Source organism: Toxoplasma gondii, chromosome XII (assembly GCF_000006565.2).
Source record: "Toxoplasma gondii ME49 chromosome XII, whole genome shotgun sequence".
NCBI lineage: Eukaryota > Apicomplexa > Conoidasida > Eucoccidiorida > Sarcocystidae > Toxoplasma > Toxoplasma gondii.
The window spans coordinates 2626065-2646779 of NC_031480.1; the positions used below are offsets into that span (position 1 = coordinate 2626065).

The 20715-nt window shown below is 55.3% G+C and overlaps 3 protein-coding genes across 3 annotated transcripts; 1 reads left to right on the plus strand and 2 right to left on the minus strand.

The window, feature by feature from the left end:
• Nucleotides 1-678: 678 nt before the first annotated feature.
• On the minus strand, nt 679-7563 carry TGME49_246050 (hypothetical protein). The gene is made up of 8 exons (XM_018780767.1): nt 6340-7563; nt 5525-5681; nt 4933-5084; nt 4398-4477; nt 3189-3776; nt 2294-2752; nt 1612-1756; nt 679-1395 (listed from the first exon to the last, which is right to left on the minus strand). Exons 1-8 carry the CDS (start codon nt 7292-7294, stop codon nt 1235-1237), a joined length of 2697 nt encoding a protein of 898 aa, XP_018634905.1. The 5' UTR covers nt 7295-7563; the 3' UTR covers nt 679-1234.
• Nucleotides 7564-7757: 194 nt separating this feature from the next.
• Nucleotides 7758-16477, plus strand: POLRMT (DNA-dependent RNA polymerase). The gene is made up of 3 exons (XM_002366973.2): nt 7758-11686; nt 12352-12534; nt 13274-16477. Exons 1-3 carry the CDS (start codon nt 7886-7888, stop codon nt 15713-15715), a joined length of 6426 nt encoding a protein of 2141 aa, XP_002367014.2. The 5' UTR covers nt 7758-7885; the 3' UTR covers nt 15716-16477.
• A 77-nt stretch (nt 16478-16554) lies between these two features.
• On the minus strand, nt 16555-20365 carry SRS56 (SAG-related sequence SRS56). The gene is made up of 2 exons (XM_002366974.2): nt 18899-20365; nt 16555-18187 (listed from the first exon to the last, which is right to left on the minus strand). The coding sequence occupies exons 1-2, from the start codon at nt 19602-19604 to the stop codon at nt 17742-17744; spliced, it is 1152 nt and encodes a 383-aa protein (XP_002367015.2). The 5' UTR covers nt 19605-20365; the 3' UTR covers nt 16555-17741.
• Nucleotides 20366-20715: the final 350 nt, after the last annotated feature.

The window sequence follows — 20715 nt, forward strand, 5'->3', positions numbered from 1 at the left end:
GACGCCGTTTCGAGGCCGGTCGTTTTGTCTCTTCTTCCCAGATTATTCCGATGCAGGCACGCGACCCTCCCTGCATTCCTAATAGAGTCACATCTACATTCACAACGCATACATACAGCTATTTTGCCGACCTTCCCGTCTACAGACTATCCCACACATAAATATATATACATATATATATATATATATATAAATTTATATATGAATATATGTAGGTGAGTCGACAGAGAAGTGTACATACACACAGGGAACCCCGGCTCGACAGGCACTAAAGGAGGTACCGTGACAGCTCTCTTGATTTCCATGGACGGAGTTACATCATAGATTATCTTCTCTCCCGTGGTCTGTAGCAGGTTGCTCCTGGCGTTTCGACGATGGCATCCACTGTACAAAGTTGTCAAGCTTGTCTTTGTCCATTCTGCCTCCTGCGTATCTTCTTCACGTAAATATATATATATATATATATATATATATATAAATAATATATATAAATAATATATATAATATATATAAAGTACGAGAGAGAGAGGTATAGATAGATATATGTAGCGAGATGAAGAGAGCCAGGTAGATTGATGATTGTTTATTCGTTTTTTTGTGTTTTGGTGTCTTTTTTTACGCACGCGTGACGGCAGCTGGTTATCGCTTTGCGCGTCTGTGGAGACTGAAATGTGAGCACGACGCGGGTGGCTTCACGGAAAGAACAGGACCCGCAGACTGTGTGAGACAAGGAAGGGAAGACGAGCGAAGGAGTCTGTCCCTCCAGCAAAGCGCGTTCTGGAAGTAGCGGGTGAACATACCGTCATGTCGGTGACTTGCCCTGTCCGAGTTCGGAGTTCGGCTTCGCACATTGGGAGAAAAAGCCTCTTTCCGCCCCCAAAAGAGGCGTCGTCTCTATTCTTCCTTCAAGGCAACGAGCTCGGCGCCGCCAAACGCAGAATCACTTTGAAAAGAAACATCGAAACTATTTTCAAAAGAGACACCACTCTGCTCTGTTTGTGGCCTCCTCTTCCTCCATGTCTTCCTCACTGTTCCTGGTTCTCTCTCTCTCACCCCATCGTTTTCTGTCTCTCCTTCGTCTCCCTTTTTCTCCGTCTCGTTTTCTCTCTCTCTCATCGTCTCTTCGTCTCCTGTCCTCCTCGCTTCGTCGTCTTCCCCTTCCTCACCGTCGCTCTCTGTCTGCTTCTCGTCTCTTCCTCCTTCTTTCCGGCATCCCTCCGTCGTCCTTTCACCTCTACAAAGGTCCGTGTCGCTCGACGTCGTCTTTCAGAAAAAGAAAATGGCCCAGATATCCCTCCACGCGTTGGTTTCCACACCCTGCGCGCCGAAAGAGTTTCTGCAACTCCTCCACTTCCCGCGCGCTCAAGTCGATCGCCGTCGCCTGGGCGCGATGTGCTGAACACCCGAGAGACAGGGACATCAGGAAGAGACACCGCCATGCTGTCTCAAAAAGAAAACGAAGACACAGAACGCAACGCGACAGACGAAGCAAAGTCCACCGCCGCGCGGCCTCAAGGAAGAGAGGCAGACAGGGCGAGGTTTGTGGCGCTCTCGGATCGTTTTGCAGCTTCCGCGGCGCAACTGGTGGTGTGCGAGTCCGACGCGTCTTACCGAGTTTCTTCCACGCTTTAGCGTCTCCAATATTGAGCGCCGTAAACGCCTTTGCGAGAGTCAGAACTTGCTCAGGCTGGAGCTGTTCGCCGCCGCGCTTGTGAACAAAGTGGAGCAACTGGTAAATCAGACGCGGATCCACGAACTGCGGGGTAGCCATCCAGAGGGAGAAAACGCGGAGAGAAAGAAGAACACAGCGATGAGGCGCGCCGGATGGGCAGGAGAGACCGTGGACAGTGGCTTCGAAGAAACGCATCTTTCGCTGTTCGGCAGACCCCCCCAGAAACGAGGTTCGATCTCGAGGCGAGTTAAAAAATCGCATTGTGACCAAGGCGGGGAGTCATGGAACGGTCACCTATCCGTTACCGCTCGAACCGAGCCGTACACAGTCTGCGCCGCCTCGAATCGGAAGGAGAGACGGCCGAAAAGGAAACGTTTCACAGCTTGATCTGTCGACAGGGGCGAGTGCGTAGGCAAAGCGACCCGCGAGTCCCGCCTGTTCCTTCGAGTATTTAACGAGACGACGTCTCCATGTAAACGAGAAGAAGACGCATGCACAACCACAAGCGCAATGACGCATGTGGGTGTACAGCAAAAAACGCTCTCGGGTCGCCTCTCGTTCTGCACAGTTGACCTCCGCCGAAAGTTTCTCAGGACGCTCAATTCTTTATGCTTGTCTCACCTTCTGCTTCATCATCGCCTCTGCAATCTTCGCGATCATGTTCGTATTCACAGTATGGTCGAGTCTGAGGAGCCGCGTCTCTTCACAGAGTCGGTCGAGAAGCCACCGGACGCCAGCAGCAGCCTGCCGAGAAGACAACTTGGATATGCGCTTCTCCAGCTTGAACGGTTCCCCAAACAAGCTCTCAAACGAAGGCACCACAGACTCCGAACGAACGTCCGCCTGACGAGAATACCAGACAGAAGGAGAAGGAGGAGAAGGCGGAGGAGACGAAGGAGAAGAAGACGAAGAGGCAGAGGTGAAGAGAGGGGACAGCGCAGGTGACTGGACAGGAGACGGAGTCGCGGGGGGGCTGGAAAGAGGTTGAGAGGCAAGCGATTGCAGAGAGGTGTGGGGAGAAAGAGGGAAATGCTCGAGGAGATTTATGTCTGCAATTGCGGTCCAGACAGCGGTGAGAGCCTGCGAGACACCAGAGAGCATCGGGAGCTTCCAGAGTCATCCGCCACACTGTTTGAAGTCCGAGGCTCTGAGACTCGGAAGCCGAGAGGGTCGCTGCACGGCACACGACGGGGAGTCGAGCGCGATTTCGTCCAGGAGTGTATTTTTTTTTTGAAGATACACTCGCAGACGCGTCGCTCAGCCCCGCAGATTCGGCCGTTGACGCGAACTTTATTTTCACAGGCTCAGAGGAGCTCGCAGCACACACCAGAGTGGACGTCCTGACCGTCTGCGCAAGCCGGAATCATGCATGCAACGAACGAGTGTCAGAAGAAAGAGGACGTCAGTGAAACGCATGCTGCGAGGCGAGAACCTGCGACCCAGATCTCTGCACAGACAAGAATGCCTTTGTCCTGGAGAAACAAAGAGGCTCTTTTCCAAGGACCTCGGGACCTACTTGAGCACTCAGGGAGAACCGCCGCGGAGTCGCACCTCCGCTGAGCTGTGCGTCCGCGACATCCCGCGCGGGTGGCTCGGCCTCTTTCCTCATCGAGTCTCCGTGCTGCGGCTCGGTCGCGTCATCCTCAAGCAGCTGGTCTCGCCTCTCTCGGATCCGTTCTTCTTCGCAGAAAGAAACTCCTGAGGAACCGTCAGGGCCTTCAGGAGCTGGAGTCGACGGATCGGAAGAAGAAGAGAAGCAAGAAGACGAGAAGGAAGAAGAGAAGGAAGAAGAAGAGAAGGAAGGAGGAGGAAAGGAAGAAGACGGATTGAAAAGAGGAAATTCGGAGCCACAGGCAGACGTCGCGATTACGTAGAGAAGACGCAAAAGCCACGGAAGGTCGCGAGGCAAAAGCGTCGCCATGGCTCTAAACAACATGCACAAATCGTGAGGAGGAACGAGACCGGAAGCACAAGAAGACGAAAGAGAAGAAGTCGTGGAACAGGAAAGAGACGAAGGAGGAAGAGAAGTATGTCCTTCCTGAGAGGCTTCGAGGATTGCCAGTGCTCGGCTTTTGAGGGCAAGGATCTCCTGGGGCTTCCGCCGCTGAGAAAAAGAAACGCATGACTGTGTTTTAGTTTCTCTGTAAACATATCTCTTTGAAAAGGCCTTTCTTTACACTTGTTTGCGAAGCTCCTCATCTGCAATCACTGACCCTACGCCACCCTAGCGGAGACGCCACCTGACGCACGGACGCTCCCGTCAAGCCGCTCCCCGTCCAAGGTTCTTCTCCTGCTTCTCCCTGGCAGTCTTCCACCTTTGATGGATCCAATTGCATGCACACGAGAACCTACATCTCGAAGCAAATGACCACAAAAATATATATCGATATACAAATATAACTATATATATATATATATATATATATATATATGTAGGTGTCGTAGCCGTTGCATGCACTGCATGCACCTGTGTCTGGATAGACCCATTCACATGCAATATATATATATATATATATATATATATATACATATCGACATGCATACAAGCCTGTGTACATAAGACTATATTTTCGAAACGGAGCGATACCCATTTGAATGGGTGGAGGAGATAAGAGGACGCGCATCTCCTCGACGGAGAGGAGGACAGGAAAGACATTTCTGCCAGAGCGCGCCCTGAGATGGGGATTCCGTTTTTTGCGGTAAACGCAACAATTGAGAGACTCACATCCATGCGGGCAGACGCCCAAGCGAGCATCGCGACGTCGGTGAAAGAAAGCGCGTCGAGATGAACGAGCGTGAGTCGGCCTAAGCGGAAGAAGGCACCAGGCCAAGAAGGAAGGATCGAGGAGGAAAGGATGGCAAAAGGGGACACGGACTCGCCGAAGCGCTTTCCAAATGAATTTCCTCAAGTTTCTGTGTATATACAACCAGCCAGAACATGCAAGAATCCTGAAGAATAGAGTAAATGTTCTTGTTGATCTAGAGGACAAGCATGCACGGACAATGAATGCCATGGAATGTGCGCCTCTCAGGAAAGTCTTGGGAAGAGTCGCGTCTCGCAGACAATTATTTTCAGCACGATGGGGCTGGCAGTTCGATGCTTTTTGCGTTGCCTGGTCTTTTTCTTTTTACATAAGTGACGCCAGAATCCCGCAGCCGACGCGCTCGCGTCTTCATTGTTCGTTTTGCCTTCGCTGTTGGTCGTGCATGCATCTCGATCTGTCGATACTCCGCCCGACTCTGCATGCGCGCCATCTCACCGATCTCATCCCAGACGAGGTCGTCGGCGACGAAGCAGGTCGCGAGGGACCAAGCAGAAACGGAGACATGCGCAGGCGCCATCTGCGACAAGAGCGGTGGCAGCGTCGCTGCGAGCCGCCAGAGGGCAGGCGCATGTCCGAGCACAGCGAATCTGGCGCAGGAAGCAGCCGAGAAACGAGAGCAATGGGAGTTGGAGGCCGCCGGATCGAGAGCGAAGTAAAAACGCGAGAAACCGCGACGAGACTGCCAGTCCTCACACGCCAGAGAGCTCAAAACATGAAGAAGAAGAAGAAGAAGAACAGAAGCGGAAGGATAGGAGGCGGAAGTAGTGAGAAGAGGGAAGAGGGAAGAGGGAAGGCGAAGAAGGAGAGAAACGAGGAAGCGAAAGGAGAAGAACACAGCGATGAGTAGAGGGGAAGGAGACGCCCAGGCAACGGAGAAGAAGCGGGAGCTCTACAGCTGGAGGGAGAGAAGGCAGTCGGAGAACGAGAAGACACCGAATCAGGAAGAGACAAAGACAAGCCGAAGCAGGATTTGAGCTGGAAACGCGATACGGAAAGAAGACACTCTCCAGTTCTAGTGCATGCGTACCTGTGAAGGAAAAGGTGGACGTAGGGAGGGCGGCTGAGAGCACGGTGGCGAACAACGCGGTCCACGAATCGGAGGAAGAGCTCGCTGCGTCTGTCCAGCCTCTTGCGCGTTGTGAGGAGCGTCAGAGCTGCTAAGTAATCGCGACGGGTCATCTGGTCTACGGAGAAAGAAGCTCGCAAGGGCAGAAAGCAGCAACGCGTTTCTCGGAAGACTCAAGGAGAAGAGACCAGGTGTGAGGCCAGCAACAGCAGCAGGTCCTGAGTGCCCGCGAGAAGGAGCGTGGAGAGTCGACGCTTGTCCAGAGAGAGGAGAGAGGGAAGAAAGGCGAGGCGCGAGGAAGCTGACAGCCGCGAGCTCGAGACGCAAACAGAGACTCCCAGAAGTAGGAAGGCTGATTCGCAGCGCAACAGGATGGTCGAGTGGAAGGCGTTGCTGAAACATTCACTGAATATATGAATGGTCACGAAGAGACGAGAGAGGACGCGAAGCGAATGGGCATAAGCCCAGAGGGAGAGAGTCGAGAACCAAGCGTATAGACGCCGTGGGCAGATACCGCGCGTACTGAAACATCCAGAGACAGAGAGAGAAGAAGAGGTGCCGACGCGGAGAGGACGAAGACGCAGGTACGGATGCCCATGAAAGTGCAGAGATTCGCAGCGACGAAGCGCTGCTTCCGGAGGGCAGAGAGAGAAGGAGACACAAGAGACGAATGCAAGAAACACGAAGGGCAAGGGAGGAAGAAATGGAAGAGAGAACGGGAGACAAACAGGAGAAGAACCAAAGATGAAGAAGAAGAGAACGAAACGACGACTCACCATCCCAAACTTTGCATGCAAGAAGCAAGTCCTTTGCCTCCGCGAGGCCTTCGAGACGCTGAGCAACGGGTGTGTCTGCAGACCAGCGAAGAAGCTTCGCGCCTCTGTTTGGAGTGAAAACAGCCCAAGAAGCGTCAGACGAGAACGAAGACGACGGCAGGCCGACGCGACAGTTTAAGGTGTACGTACACCCCGAGGATGTTGGCGGGTGTCGGTTCCCCTGGAACTCGCTTGTCCTCGCCTTCACTCTCGCGGGGAAGTCTCCGCATCGCCGCGGAAGGCAAGAAACCGCGAAAGAGGAGACAGGTGGAAAAGGCGACAGTGTCGACCACGGAGACAAAGACGAGGAAGCGACTGGGGAAGGAGGAAGCGCCGGAGAAGATCCATAAAGGAGACCGGCAAGGAAGAGAGGCGCGCTGGAGGCCCCCTTCTGCCCGCGACAGCAGGAGCCGTCTGGTGGTCTCCGTCCGCGGGAGAAGAAAGATGCCGAGGTGGAGAGACACCTCAGCGTGTGAAAGTGAGGAAACGCAAGACAGGCGGACGCCGAGAGAGAAGAGGCCAGAGGAAGCAAGCGGAAAGAAGGAGAAGAGAGAAATGGAGAGCGCGAAACGCCGGAGACAGGAGACAGAGACACAGAGGGTGGAGAGACAGGAGACAGAGACACAGAGGGTGGAGAGACAGAGGGTGGAGAGACAGAGGGTGGAGAGACAGGAGACTCTGCGAGGTCGTCTTTTCGCCGTTTTCGGCTCCTTCCCTGGGATGCACTCCCTGGACGCGCATCCCCCTGGAAGTCTCCGTCTGTTCTTTCCTCGCGCTGTCTCGCTCCTCCGCGCTCTTCCCTCCTTCTGCTGCTGCCTCCTTGAAGAAGAAAGTCTGGCCTCTGCAGCGAAGCGCCCGCGCCTCGCCTGGCGGATCCGTTGCGGATCCTGGAGGGACTGGCGAGGAGCAGGCGCATTGCGGTAAGTCGAGCGACACCGTGGAAGAGGGTGAAAAGTCGAGACGCGAAGCAGAGAAAAGACAGACACCTCAGGTCTCTCTTGGAGAAGAAGGCGAACTCTGAAGCGCCTCTTTCTTCTCGGCAACGAGACGAGACACGAAGAGAGAAACGAGCAAAAAGACAGAGAAAGGAAAGAGAGAGGATAGAGAGCCCAGGGAGGAAACGAAGGGAAAAGAGAGAGAGAGAAAACAGGACAGAGGATCAACAGCAGAAGAAGGACGTCAAAGGTCTGTTCCTGCGACTAAAAAATGTGAATGCTCGTTCATTTTCCTGGAAAACGCGTTTGAACGCGCGAGAAAAGCAGACTTCTCCAGCTGTATGTCCACTGTGCAACGTTTCGCCCTCGCTGTCTCGCGCTGTGTCCGCTGCTTTGAAGAGCCCCACACAGTTTCTTCTTAGTATCTTTTCGGGGATCTTTGAGAAACGAATGAAACAAGAGAATCTCGTCTTTGACTTCCTCTCAAGTTTTTCCTTCACCGCGATCGCACTTCCTCTCGTCTTCAAGGAGCTGGTCGTCGCTGCCTTTCGCTGTATATATACGCACAGCGTATGTCTCGACGGGCTTCGATTCTGTTGAGTTTCTCTGTGTTTTCGCTTCTCAAGAAAGACGCGAGAGGCTTTCGGTCTTCCCTTTCTGTCACCTTCTTGTTTTTCCGGTCTTCTCTGAGCTTTCGGGCGTCTCAGTCGTCCCCATGCGTCCGCCTTTTTCTCGTCTTTTGCATGCATGGCTGCGAGCGCGCCACGATGCAGTTCTTTTTCTCTCTGCGGCCGGCGAGACGCCAGCCGTTCCGTTTTGCAGGGCCAGAACGAAGGGTGCCGGGAGCGCCTCAGAGAGAGACTTCACCGGCGTCTTCTTCGAATCGCGGCGGATCTGCGGTGTATGTGTCATCAACGGCGGGCGCCAGCGCAGCCGAAGAGAAGGCGGCGCGGCGGCGGCAGAGAGTGCAGAGCGTCTGCGTCTTGAACGCGAGAACAGCAGGTCTGGCGTCTGCTTTTGCTTCAGGCGAGAGCAGGAGGCTCCCGGGATGGAGACACTCAGGCTCGACTCAGACAGCAGGCACAACACCGGGAGATAGGGGAAGACAGCGAGAGACGGAGGTCCTCGCAACTCGCAGGAGAAGAGACCATACAGTCAGAAGCAGACGCGCCGAGAGGCGAAGGGAGGGTGAGGCTTCACCGAGTGCGGAACTGACACAGAAAGAAAACTGTGGGTCCCTCGCCACTCTCAAGTGGACGTCCTTCCAGGGTGAAAGGCCGCATGTATCTTCTGTCGGGTCGTTCCTCCACGTCTCTGCACGGTGCGTCTCCCATCTCGCTCTCCCGGAGTCTCCTCGTTCCTGCGTCCTTCGACGAACTTCTGTTGCGTCGCTGCCTTCGGCTGCTGCATCGTCTTTGTTGCCTCGCTCGTCTCTCTCTGTCTTCTCATTTTTGCTCTCTCGGTCGTCGTCGCCTCTGGCCGTTTCCTCCGGCTGCGCCACTGCACGCAACACTGCGGGACTGAGCAAGGCTTTTCGCGCAGCAGTCGTTTCGAGAGACCCAGGACGGTGTTTCTCGTCTTCTTCTGCCGCGGCGGAAGCTGCGCAGTCCGGTGCCCTCCCAGATGTATCGGGTTCTTCCTTCCTGCGGGGCTCCTCTGCTTTTCCATGTTCTACCTCAGCATCCCCGCCTTTGTCGAATCCTCTTCCGTCCTCCCACGCCTATGCCGTTCCTTCCTTCCTCGACTCGTTTTCGTCTTCTTCCTCGTCTTCTTCCTCGCACTCTCCTTCTCAACACGAAGCTGAAGCGTCTCGAGCATCTGCCGCGCCTGCCTCCTGGCCGTTCCAGGACGCCCTCGACGCCCTCGCGGCTCAAGGTGTACATACACCTGACGAGCAGGCCCAAGCGCTGGGCTTTGCGTCGGCGCCACACTTGGGTCTCGAAACGCTTCGTCGTCTGTCTCCACTCCAAGAAAAACTTGTGTTCCACTGGCTCCTCACAGGCGAGCCCAGTCCTCCGCGTTCCGAGGCCAAAGACCCTGCTGCGTCCTCCTCGAGTGCGGCATCGTTTCCTGCTGCTTCTCCGTCTTCAGGCGAGTCCGCCGCTCCATCCGCTCTGTCTCCCCTCTCTCCGCCCTCGACAGAGGCTTCTTGTGCGTCGCCGCCGACTTCCGCGGGAGCCTCTCCGCCGTCTCTGCCTGCATGCGTCTTGAGCTGCCTCCACATCCTCGAGGAGGAGATGCTTCTCAAAGGTCTAGTTATTTCGGACTTGCCGCGTCACATCTTTTTCTCGCATCTGCGGGAGGCTGCCTTACCGCAAGAGATCGCCGTTGAAGAGTCCGAGAGGAAGCAGAGAGAGGCCCAGCAGCTCCGCACACACCACGAGAAGACCTCGCGCGACTGGAGAAGCTCCGGGGATCTCTTTGCCCAGGCGCGGGACCCAGGCGCGGGAAACTCGGGTGTACATACACCTCAGATCCAGTCGCGTGCCAGCGGGTCACAAGAGCGAACCAGGCAGGGTGGAGACATGGCCTGCGGGACGAAGAGAGGCGGCCGAACCGAAGGCGGGCAACTGCCCTCTGAACAAGACGCAGCCTCGCCTCGGAGACAAGAGCTTCTCAACTCTGAGTGGATCACTGCAAGGAAGAAGGAGATCTACGGAGACAATCCGTATCCCTTCCCGCTTCGTTGGAAACATCGTTCTGGTCACGGTCCAAGTTCCCTCTCATCTCCCCCGCATGGACATTCTCGCTCTCCTTCCTCTATCTCCTCTTCTTCTCCCTCTTCTTCTCTCTTGTCTTCTCCCTCTTCTTCTCTCTTGTCTTCTTCCTCTTCTTCTCTCTTGTCTTCTTCCTCGGGGGGTGACTCTGTGGTGTCCTCCGAGGCGTCTCTTCAAGAGCATCCTTCGTCTTGTTCTTCCGAGGAGCCGCTCTGCATCTTGGAGAAGAGGCAAATCATTGTCGAGCGTTGCGTGTGGGCTCGAATGTTGGAGGAAATGGAGCAGCAGAAGTCGTTTCTCGCGGGTGCTGGTGCCGATCGCTCCGGCGACGCCTCTGAGGCTCTCTTCGTGGATCGCGGCCTCGCGAAGCGGGTGTGGTACTTTTGGGTCGGCGAGATGCGAACTCGGATTGCGGCGCTTCAGCAGGAACAGCAACAAATGTTGAGTCGTTTCTCTCGGAAGCTCGCACCTGACGAAAACTCTGCTTCTCTATCTTCGTCGTCTGCTTCCTCTTCCGGCTTCGCGGCTGACGTGGGCAAGAGCGAGAGAGGTGAGTGCGTAACATCGAAGAAACGGAGAGCCGACAAGGGAGCCGAGGCCGGCGACGCACGCAGTTCGTCTACCTCGACATGGTCTGCGCCGAAGGCCGACGAGGGGTTGCAGAAGGACCTCGAGGCCGAGAAGACGCTCCTCCCTCTCGACGTCGACGCGACAGTCTTGGCGCTCATCACCGCGAGGACGGCTGTCCAGTTGATTCTTGTGCCGACGGCCTCCTCGGCGGTCCTGCCCGGAAAGAAGGGCAGAGGCGACGAGCCGCGGCTTCTCGGCGGCGACGCTCTCGTGGAGGCGCTCGAAGAGGACGTCGAGAGACCCGAAGAACTCAGAGGGCCGCGCGATCGCGCAGCGACTTCCGCTTCACTCCCGACATGCTCGGCGGCGACAGAAGAGGACTCTGGTGGAAACCTCCAGACGCTCGAAACCGCAGAACCGCTCGAGACGCTCGAGGCAGCCGCGAAGGAGACGGCAGAGAGGCGGGCGGAGGACTCGGAGACGGAGGAGAACGGGGAAGATGTGGAGGCGACAGCTGCAGCGTTGATTCAGAACAGAACTCAGCGGCAGGTGCCGGTCACGCAGATGGCTCTCGCGATTGGAAACGCGGTGAACTTGGAGGTCAACGCTCTGCGGTCTGAGAGCTTCTTTCGGGGCGCCGCTGGCGGGAGCTTATTTTCGGCGTCTTCTTCCTCGCGTCTGGTGCTCCCGCAGCCGCGACTCTTCCGCGAACACGAACTCCTGAAAAAGCGAGCAGAGGGAAAGACCCTCGACCCGCGCGAGTCCCGGGAACTCCAGCGTCTCCTCGCGACTCCCCACAGCCACCACGAGATATGGGATATCAAGAAGAAGCTGCAAGTTGGCGGCCTGCTGCTCGGCGTCCTTCTGAGACATGCCTTCGTCGAGGCCGACTACGCCGCAGCGAAACGCGAACTCGCCGAAGAGCTCCAGCAGAAAGAGCGCGAAAAAGAACTCATTCGACGCGCCAAGGAAAAACGACAACACGGAGAGGCGGAACGCGAAAACGTCAAACGACCCGCGAGGCCTGCGGAGTGTACAGACACCCTCGAAGCGGTGCGGGCCACGGAGTGTACAGACACCCCCGGGGTGCGTAGATCCACACAGATCGGGGAGGGCGTCCGTTTGCAGGGCAATTGTAGAGAAGGACGGGCGCAGTATTATGACTCGTGGACGGGACAGACAGAGCTGTGTGGGGTTTTGAGGGAGAAGGAGATGAATGGCAATCGTCGAGAGCTTTGCATCTGCTCCTCCAGAAGCGGCGGGGATCTCTGTAGCGGCGGAATCGGAGACAGAGTGCTCTAGATGAGAGCAGACAGATTCACAGAGACAACCTACTCTATACAGGAAGAAATGGGTGTAGCTAAAGGGCTATAGAGTGGACAGGCAGAGTTAAACGTATGTCGCATTATATGTTTGCACAAATATACATGTTTCATATGAGTCTGTTGCTGCATACGCACATCTTTATATGCACCATATTATTTAAAGTTTGTGGAGCGGCCACACCGGGTGAGCGGAGAGGGCAGCTCATTGATGCCAGCAGCTGGGCAGAAGTGATTCTGTGTGCCGAGGGCGTTTCGCGCCTCTTCTTCGTTTTATTCGCCCCGTTCTGCCTCTCTCTGCTTGTTAAGTTCCTTGTATATCTACGCAGCTCACTGCGTACTTAAAATCAGACCACAGGCGTTCACTCGTGGTGCTAGGAAGTCGGCGATCGCGTTCGTTCTTGGGGCGACGATTTTGTGTCCCCGCAGGTTTCCGAGGAAGGTGTCGAGGTCGCGACTCAACCTGGAGAGGTCCAGGGAACCCAGCCGAGCGAACAACGGAACAAACCGAAGCGGAAACGCGGGAGGCCAAAGCCTCTGTTCGGGACGGCGTTCGACTCTGAAGACTTCGCGCATCTCACTGTCTATCGGTCTAGGCGATCTTTCACAAAGGTCAGAGCAGCCTCTCACGCACACTCAAGGCACCAGTCGGCACTGCCTCTCCACCTTCGGTGCTCGCTCTGCCGCGTTCGGATTCTTCTCGAGATCACGCGCGTCGAGGTGCCTTTTTTAACAGAGTCGCGGATCTCAGCGAGTCAACGCGGAGCGCGTTTCTAGGCGTGGAGGTTTTGTCGGCTTTCAGTTTCGTGTTTCTGCATGTTCACAGAGTCAGTGAGGTGCTCAGGGGCGGTCGCGCCCTCTGTGAGAATCGGGGATTTGTTTCTTTGTCGGAGGCAGCAGTTGCCTTAGTCGAGAGACTCCGCGGCTCTGTTCGTCGACAGACACCCCCGTGCGGGATTGGCTTCTCTCTTTCTGTGTGTGAAATGACGGCTGGTTCTCTCCTTCGAAGTCTCGCAGACTTCTAGACACTGAAAAGAACCGCTTTTCGGCGGTGCCTCGGAGTCTCTCTCTTCCGGGTGACTCAGCATTCCTTTTCTCCTGTCACGCGCGGCGCCTCCGTCTGACTGCGCAGCTGCTGCCTCAGCCTGGAGGCTTCTTTCTGTACCAGGACTGGCGTTCTACCGTTCTCTGTTTTGTCTCCTCCCGTCAGCTGTGTCGTCGATGCTGTTTCGTGCGTGAGCAACCGCCACAGAAGAGGCTCGTTTCGTGTCTGCGCTTCTTCGAGTTCGCTGTCTTTCGTTAGCAGTCCTACGCGAGAGCATCCTGCGGTGTTTGTGTTTCATTTTCTCAGGTTGAAGTCCCGGCCTTCTTTCATCGTGTCATCTACAATCCGAAGACGCAGAGGTTTCTTGGCGTCATTCAAATGCGTCGCGTCTGCTACTCACAGCTCGTCTCGGGTCAAAAACACACTTCTTTCTTCTCTCCTGGAAAGCAGCAGCCGTCTGGACACAGCACCTCGACCTCTTCTCCCTCCTCCTCCTCCCCCCTTTCTTCTGCTCCTGCCTCGTCTTCCTCGCCTTCCTCTTTCGCGCCGCCTTCTTCCTCTCCCTCGCCTTCTGCTTCCGGTGCTCCTCTTGCGCCGAGCAGTTTCCGGACGTTGCCGTCGCCGCCTTCGCAAGTCGCGTCGCCTTCCTTCTGGATTTTTCTCAAGTATTTGCCGATGGTCCTTCCTCCGCTGCCGTGGCAGGACTACTCGCGAGGGGCGTACCTGATGCTGCGGAATTCGTTCGTGCGTGCGGTCTCCTACGGCGAAGTCAAGTCGGCCGGTCGCGTGTCTCGAAAAGAAGAAGAAGAGCTCGAAGAGTCGGAAGAGCGCGAAGAGTGCGAAGCGCCGGACGAGAGCGGCGACTCTGCGTTTGCTGCGGACTCGAGTTCAGGCGCTGAGCCCCGCGAGAAAAAGAGGAAGGAAGCATGCGCAAAGCGAGAGAAGATCGCGTTCCTCGGAGGCGCGGGTCGAGTGAAGATGGCCCGAGACTTCCACGCCTACGACACAGCGTTGCCGCGGGCGGTGGTCTCCGCGCTTGGCTCTCAGGCCTGGCGCATCAACAAGGCTGTGCTCGGCGTGATGGAGGCTGTGTGGGAGCGCGGCTTGGAGGTCGGCCGGCTGCCCCCGCGAGACAGCGCAGGCCTCGAGGAAGAGATTTTCCAGCTTCGGCGAGTCGTGAGCAATCCTCGGAGCTCTGGCACATCGGCCGCAAGCATTCGCCTGCGCCACCTCCTTCAGCAGGCAGGGAAACTTCAGTCTGAGCGACCTTCCTTCCTGTTGAAGCTGCAAGTCGCGCGATGTTTCCAACACCTCGACGCAGTGTACTTTCCCCACAACATCGACTTCCGCGGCCGCTGCTACCCTCTCCCGCCGCATCTGAACCACATGGGCGACGACATTTGTCGTTCGCTCCTCGTCTTTGCAGAGGCTAAACCGTTAGGGCCGCAAGGCCTCGGCTGGCTGAAAGTCCACATTGCGAATTTGTTTGGGGTGAACAAGGTGAGTTTCGCGGAACGGCAAGCGTGGGTCGACGCGCGTCGGGAGCAACTGCTTCAAGTGGCCGAAGATCCTCTGAATCCCCGCAGTCTCCACCTGCTGGAACAGGAAGCAGACGATCCGTGGCAGGCTCTGAGTGCGCTCTTGGAGCTGAAGAAGGTCGTTGCTCACGGCGAGAAGAACAGCGCCCAGTTTCTGTCGGCCCTGCCCATCCACCAAGATGGCAGCTGCAACGGACTCCAGCATTACGCGGCGCTCGGCAGGGACAGACGCGGCGGCGAAGCGGTGAATCTGATTGGCGGCGAGAAGCCTCGCGATGTGTACTCGTTCGTCCTCGAAGTCGTGAAGCAACGGGTGCACGCAGACGCCGCCCGCGGCTCCGAAGGCTCAGGATGCAGCGGCGCTGCCCCTCCTCCTCCTGAGAGTCGCCTCGCGGCGCTCCTCATTGAGCACAACCTTCTGCAGAGAAAGGTGGTGAAGCAGACCGTGATGACGATTTGCTACGGCGTCACAGCGATCGGCGCCCGCGACCAGGTCACGCGGCAACTGGAAGACCTGATAGGGGAGACGGTGGACGAGGCGACGCTCAAGAGTCTCGGCGGCTATCTGTCCCGCGTGGTTCTCTCTTCGATCGGCGAGGTTTTCCAGAGCGCGATGAGGCTGAAGAAGTGGCTTGACGAAGTATCCAAGACGCTCAATCGCCTCGGCCTCCCTGTCGCGTGGATGCTTCCCCTCATCCACTTCGGCGCCGAACAGCCGTACCGGTCGGGGAAGGCCATGGAGGTACGCACGGTGTTTCAGACGCACATCGTGAGAGTTGCGGGCGACGACACACCCACGAGTGCCTCAAAGCAACGTCTCGGCTTTCCGCCGAACTTCATCCACTCCCTGGACGCCACCCACATGATGCTCACAGCTCGCAGGTGTCTTCTGCGCGACCCGCCGCCTCTCGTGCCGCCTGCGTTCTCGCAGTCAGTTGGAGGTGTCGAGACCGCCTGGGCAACCCCGTGGAAACCGATGGCTTTCGCAGCCGTCCACGACTCGTACTGGACGCACGCAGGAGACGTCGACAGAATGCGGACCATTCTCCGCCAGGAATTCGTACGGCTGTACTCCCAGCCAATTCTGGAAGAGTTCTACGAAGGACTGCGCGCGCGACTTGGACGCTTCGCTGAAGACCTCCCGCCGCCACCAACCAAGGGATCGCTGGACATCACGGAAGTTCTACACAGCGACTACTTCTTCCACTAGGAGAGAGACTGCTGGCCAACAGAACGAAAAAGAGAAATCTGGTGCGGGGTTCGGTCTCTACAGGGTAGCGGGAGAGCGTTTCGTCCCGAGGTCAGGTTTTTGCCTCCTGCTGAAGAACTGCGGTGACTTCACAAGAAATGAACGCGAGAGTGGGAACTAGTGAAGGGCGGATGCCTCAGGAGGTGAAGACTCGCCGAGTGTCAGGAAGCGGTGGCGGAGAAAAAACACAAAAGTGTGAAACGAAGCTTCTTTCGCTCTTTGGGCGAGACCGAAACTCGCAAAACATGGCGTGTGTACACGCAACGAAGGTGAAACGGAAAGCGTCGCAGTGACAGCTGGTGCCAAGGTGTGTCTCCAGTTTTGAGTTGAGGGGCACTGGTGAATATGGGAAGAATGGGAGAAGTGACTAGAGAAGTGTCAAAGGGGTGTTGCCCGTGTAAGTCTGCGTAAGGCGCCACCAACCTCGAGCGAAAATGGCAGTCGTGTTCGTGTGAGCAACTCAGAAAAAAAGAGCTCCTTGAACGATGCGAGGACATCAAGCAAGAACTGTCGCAGAGCACACGGTTTGCCCGCATACGTTTAGCCACAGTAGACTCGAATGGAAAGAAAATGACATGCCGCGAAAGAAGGTGAAAGACATATGGAGATGGAGGTTCTCCATTTGGCGAGCTTTGGACGAGTTTTCTGTCCTGCACTTAAAGAGGTCACCGAGCGCCTAAGCTCCTTCCGGGCTGTGACCCTGGCGTGGCACCCAGCCCACTCGAAGCCCTCTAGGCTCGTTTGCTTGTCCTCCATTTCTTTTATTCCTTTTTCTGCATGTCTGCATCGAATGACAAACTCGCCTAGCGAGGAACGCCTAGCTGCGCACTTTTGTACGTCTAGACGCATTCAAAGGTATGGGTGTCTGGGACGGTTTCTCCTTCCACTGGTAGTGCGCTTCCTCAACACATTCTAGACAGTCGGATTATGTCTTGCTGTTCTCCACACTTCTTAGAGAAGGGGATTGTCCGCTGGAGCGGCAGACTGGCGTCTTCCTAAGTTCGTGAATCCACTTCCGACTGCGGGGAATGTTATTCACCAATGCGTATAAAACTCCTTGTCGGTTTGATGAAGCTCTGCCTATCTTTGATTAGAGACGTTTCTGTGGCGGCGATAAACGACACCGCCTGACGCACAGCAACAGTGCTGGTGATTGGTACTGGCGGGACGATCCTTGAAAACGTTTTTCTTCGGGACGCGATCTCTTTCACTTCAATGTTTTTCCCTCATTCTTCGAAACAGTTGCAAACAAGCACAGCCGGAGACCAGCTGCCAAGGCTAACATGATGTCAGGATTTCTGCGACACCAGTGGCTGTTTGTTCAGGGCAACCAAGCCTTTTCAGAAAGGCGCCGAGTTCTACGTGGATTCTTTCTTGCTTGACAGTTGGCTCGTAGCAGCAATCCAGCCAACCTTTGATTTCCGTCCCGTAATATGCACTCTCGACGCTGTTTCCTGTTCCACTGCACTGCATGGCAGGCTGTCAGCATCCATAGCGCTGAACAGACACTGAAAAAGAACCCTCCAAAGCTGCTCAGTGTGGTCTCTATCATGGCATGCCACCCACGCAATCTCGAGAGGAGAAAAAGTCTTACTGGAAGTGCTATATGTTTGTTCCCGGCAAACGCGCTACACGGAGGCCACTCAAAGCACACAGCCTTGTGTCACCACGAGCTATTCTTTATTTGGACAAGGATGTCTGGGGCAATTTCACAAGACAGACAGGCTAAAACAACCTAGAACCCGGCAGCACAGGGGTTGGCCCTTGCTCGTGTTTCTAGGTAGTGTTGTACTTTCAAAACAAGGCATTTTGCCATACCCGCGTTTTTCATACGGGGACAGCTAAGTGCCACAAGCACCCTACGACTCGCTGAGACTTTTTAATCGCGATATACACGACTCAAGCATGGAACAAGGCAGACGCTCTATTTCACCAGCTTTCGCGTAGTGTGGAGCATCGCGGAAAATGCACTCACGAGTTCTCCACATCAAGAGCAACCCGAGGGAAGAAACGCCATGAGAACGAGAACAAGCGACAGAGACGAGGCGGCACCGCTTGGAGCCTCGCTGCCAACAACACCCGTGAGAGGATCGTAGTCGGTGTTGATAACATTGATAACAACACTGCATATTTGAGTGTCCAAGGAATCGGGCACACAATGGTAGCCCAGCTTCCTCTCCCTCGTTTTTTGCAAATCGCGGACGGCTAGTGTGTACGCGGGAATATCGTCCCTAGTAGAAGATGCATGCTCGTGCAAATCCGCAAAGGGGAGCATGGCACCCAACGACACGAGGTTTGAGTACGTCGGAGGCTCTACATAGACATCCAAGATGCCGGGAGAAAGGAATCTGCCGGGTCCACATCGAAATGTGACGGACGAGTCCCGCTCCTTGATCGTGTGAGTAATTTGTGACACGTTGTCTCCGCATTCGTCTGAAGCCACACAAACAGAAGCCAGGGAAACAAACGGTGGGGCTTCGGCGGGACACCGTTGACTTTAATCCAACTTCAAACGTTCCGAAGAAAAACGCATCCCGCCGACAAAGCCTCAGGGACGCAGAAGGATGTTAATTTTCTTCTGGTAGCCGAGAGGAACTGTTCCACGAAAGAGTTAGAAATCGACTGCAAGACTTCAAAAAACGACGCCGGTTAGCACGCCAAGATCGACTGCGTTTGTTTTCCGCTTCCTGAGGAAGTCACAAGCTTTTGTGAGTGAAGCGAGGGAGTGAGTGAGTTGTGAATTAGGATTTTAAGTTACCGTCCTGTGCTTTTAAAGACTCAGGATATCTCTAAGCCAGATATCGGATCAACGCATAGCGCAACTTCTGCTCGGACGTGTTGGCTGAGACGGGCGTCCCGCGGGAAGGCCGAAAAAGGCGCCAGTTAAAATGGGGGACTTCATCCTCGGAGAGAATAACCGCATTCCAATGTCGGTCCACTTCTCCCCTTGTTATACTGACAATGACAGGGCCAAAAGAATACGAACTGTGTACTCGGCACAGGCCACCAGAGTGGGATAGAATCTTTGTACACCGTGTATAAGATGTTGGTTTCCCCAATTCGCACTGGCACCACTACAACTGGCCCACTCCTTGACTCGATGGTCACTCAGAGACAACAACCGGTGAGTAGCAGACAACTTACACTTTTTGTCGAACGACTGGGGTCGAGTAGCTCCCCAGACGGAAACCTGCACCTTGCACATTTTGGGTTGGTAGATGGTGTACGAGTCTGAGCGCGACACTTCGAGGTTTCCTCGTTCTTCGAAATCGGATTCCATCGACGTGCAAACAAAGTACATGGTGTAGGGCCGTTCCGGGAGAGTCCTGCCCGCTGTCACTTTGTACTCTGTATCCCATCGCTCTTGTCCTGCAGTCGTCGTTATGGTGACATCGGACAGAGGCGCTGTGGCTTTGCAGAGTGAATCTTGGCAGTACAACTTGTACTCATCGTCGACTTTTGCAGGAAGAACATGCGGCTGGGGTTCTCCGCACTTGAATGTCACGGCTTCCCCGGGCTTTTTGATACGTAGAATTACTGGGATCGATTTGTAGGTGCATACATTCGACTTCCCCATGGCTGCGGCAGGCAATTCCGAGCGCAGGTAAACCGCCAGCAATGCGAACAAGAAGAAAGGCACGAGGTTCGCAGAAAAAGCCCAGCTAAAAGGACCCGCAATCCGTCGTTTGTCCGAGACAAACGGGTCTTGCCGTGACGCGCCTGTCGCCATGGCGGTGTCTTCCCACCTGCGCCGGAGTCGGATCGGCGCTCGGTCCTGAGAGTGGAAAGAAGTCGACGTGATGTTTTCTACTACGGAAACCCGATGTGGAGCGTCGATGTCCCTTTCCATTGAGAAAATCCAGCAGATCCGGCGCCATTCCGTCGAGTACCCTGACGGGGAGGGCAGGCAACGACTCTGCTCACAGACGCGTCAGACACTAAGATGCGTCTCCTCTTCAGAAAATAGGGAAAGAATGCGTTCCCAACATGGTTTGATCGACTGAGCAGAGCTGCTAGGCTTCCACAACGCTCCACATAGAGCCCAGCGTTCCGGGCAGTGGTACCCCGCGTCGTGTCTCGCGACATCGATCGCCGCCCACCCAAACACCCGTGTGAGAGGCCGATGAAAAAGCAAGGGGGCTGGGTGCTCTTTCATTTCTGCACGACGCCTGTGGGAATCAATTGAGGAGGCCTCTTGCTCACCTGCTTTTCCTCCACTTTAGGAAAAATACCATTAACACGCGGTACAAACAGAGGGCTGCAATACTGTGGAGCACGGGAAATGCTACATACCTTAATGGGCAATGAAGTGGGGAGGGGAGGGGGGAGCCGTGCAAGCACTCAGCTAGTTTCTGAGAGACACTCATGAGCCCACAGCTATAACTTCGCAAAAATGTCCAAGTACGACTTCGGAGAATCGCATCTCGGTAAGGTTGTCATTACCGGACCCCTATCCGTGCCGTTTCGCGTAACTCGCTCTGGACGTGTGGATATCGGATGCATCGGGGAGCGATCCGAAATAGAGAGGATAAGGACAAGGTACCGGGTGCATTTGTTTTCAGAGCACAAGAAACCAGAACGCCAGGATTCCTGTTGGACAAAAACACCGTGTGGTGAAGTAATCTTTTCTTCAAATTATTCCTGAAACTCCCGCAAACTGCACTTTCATCTCGGAGCCGGCTTCTCCTAGCCGCTACCGGGAAGCAGTCTGACCTACATTGTCTAGCGGCAACCACATCCTTCATTCCGCGTAAGCGAGACAGGCGCTGAAGATCTTGAGAGATGTCGGAATACTCGACTATTCTACAGTTTTACCTCTACCGCTGGTACTGTGTATGTGGTTATTTAAGAGTCATGTCGGGAGACCCTTTGGCGACCAGGTGATGCGAAGCAATCATCCTCGACCCCGTGTTCAATTTGTAGAAAGCAACTCTACATAAAGAACACACGGTGAAGGTGAA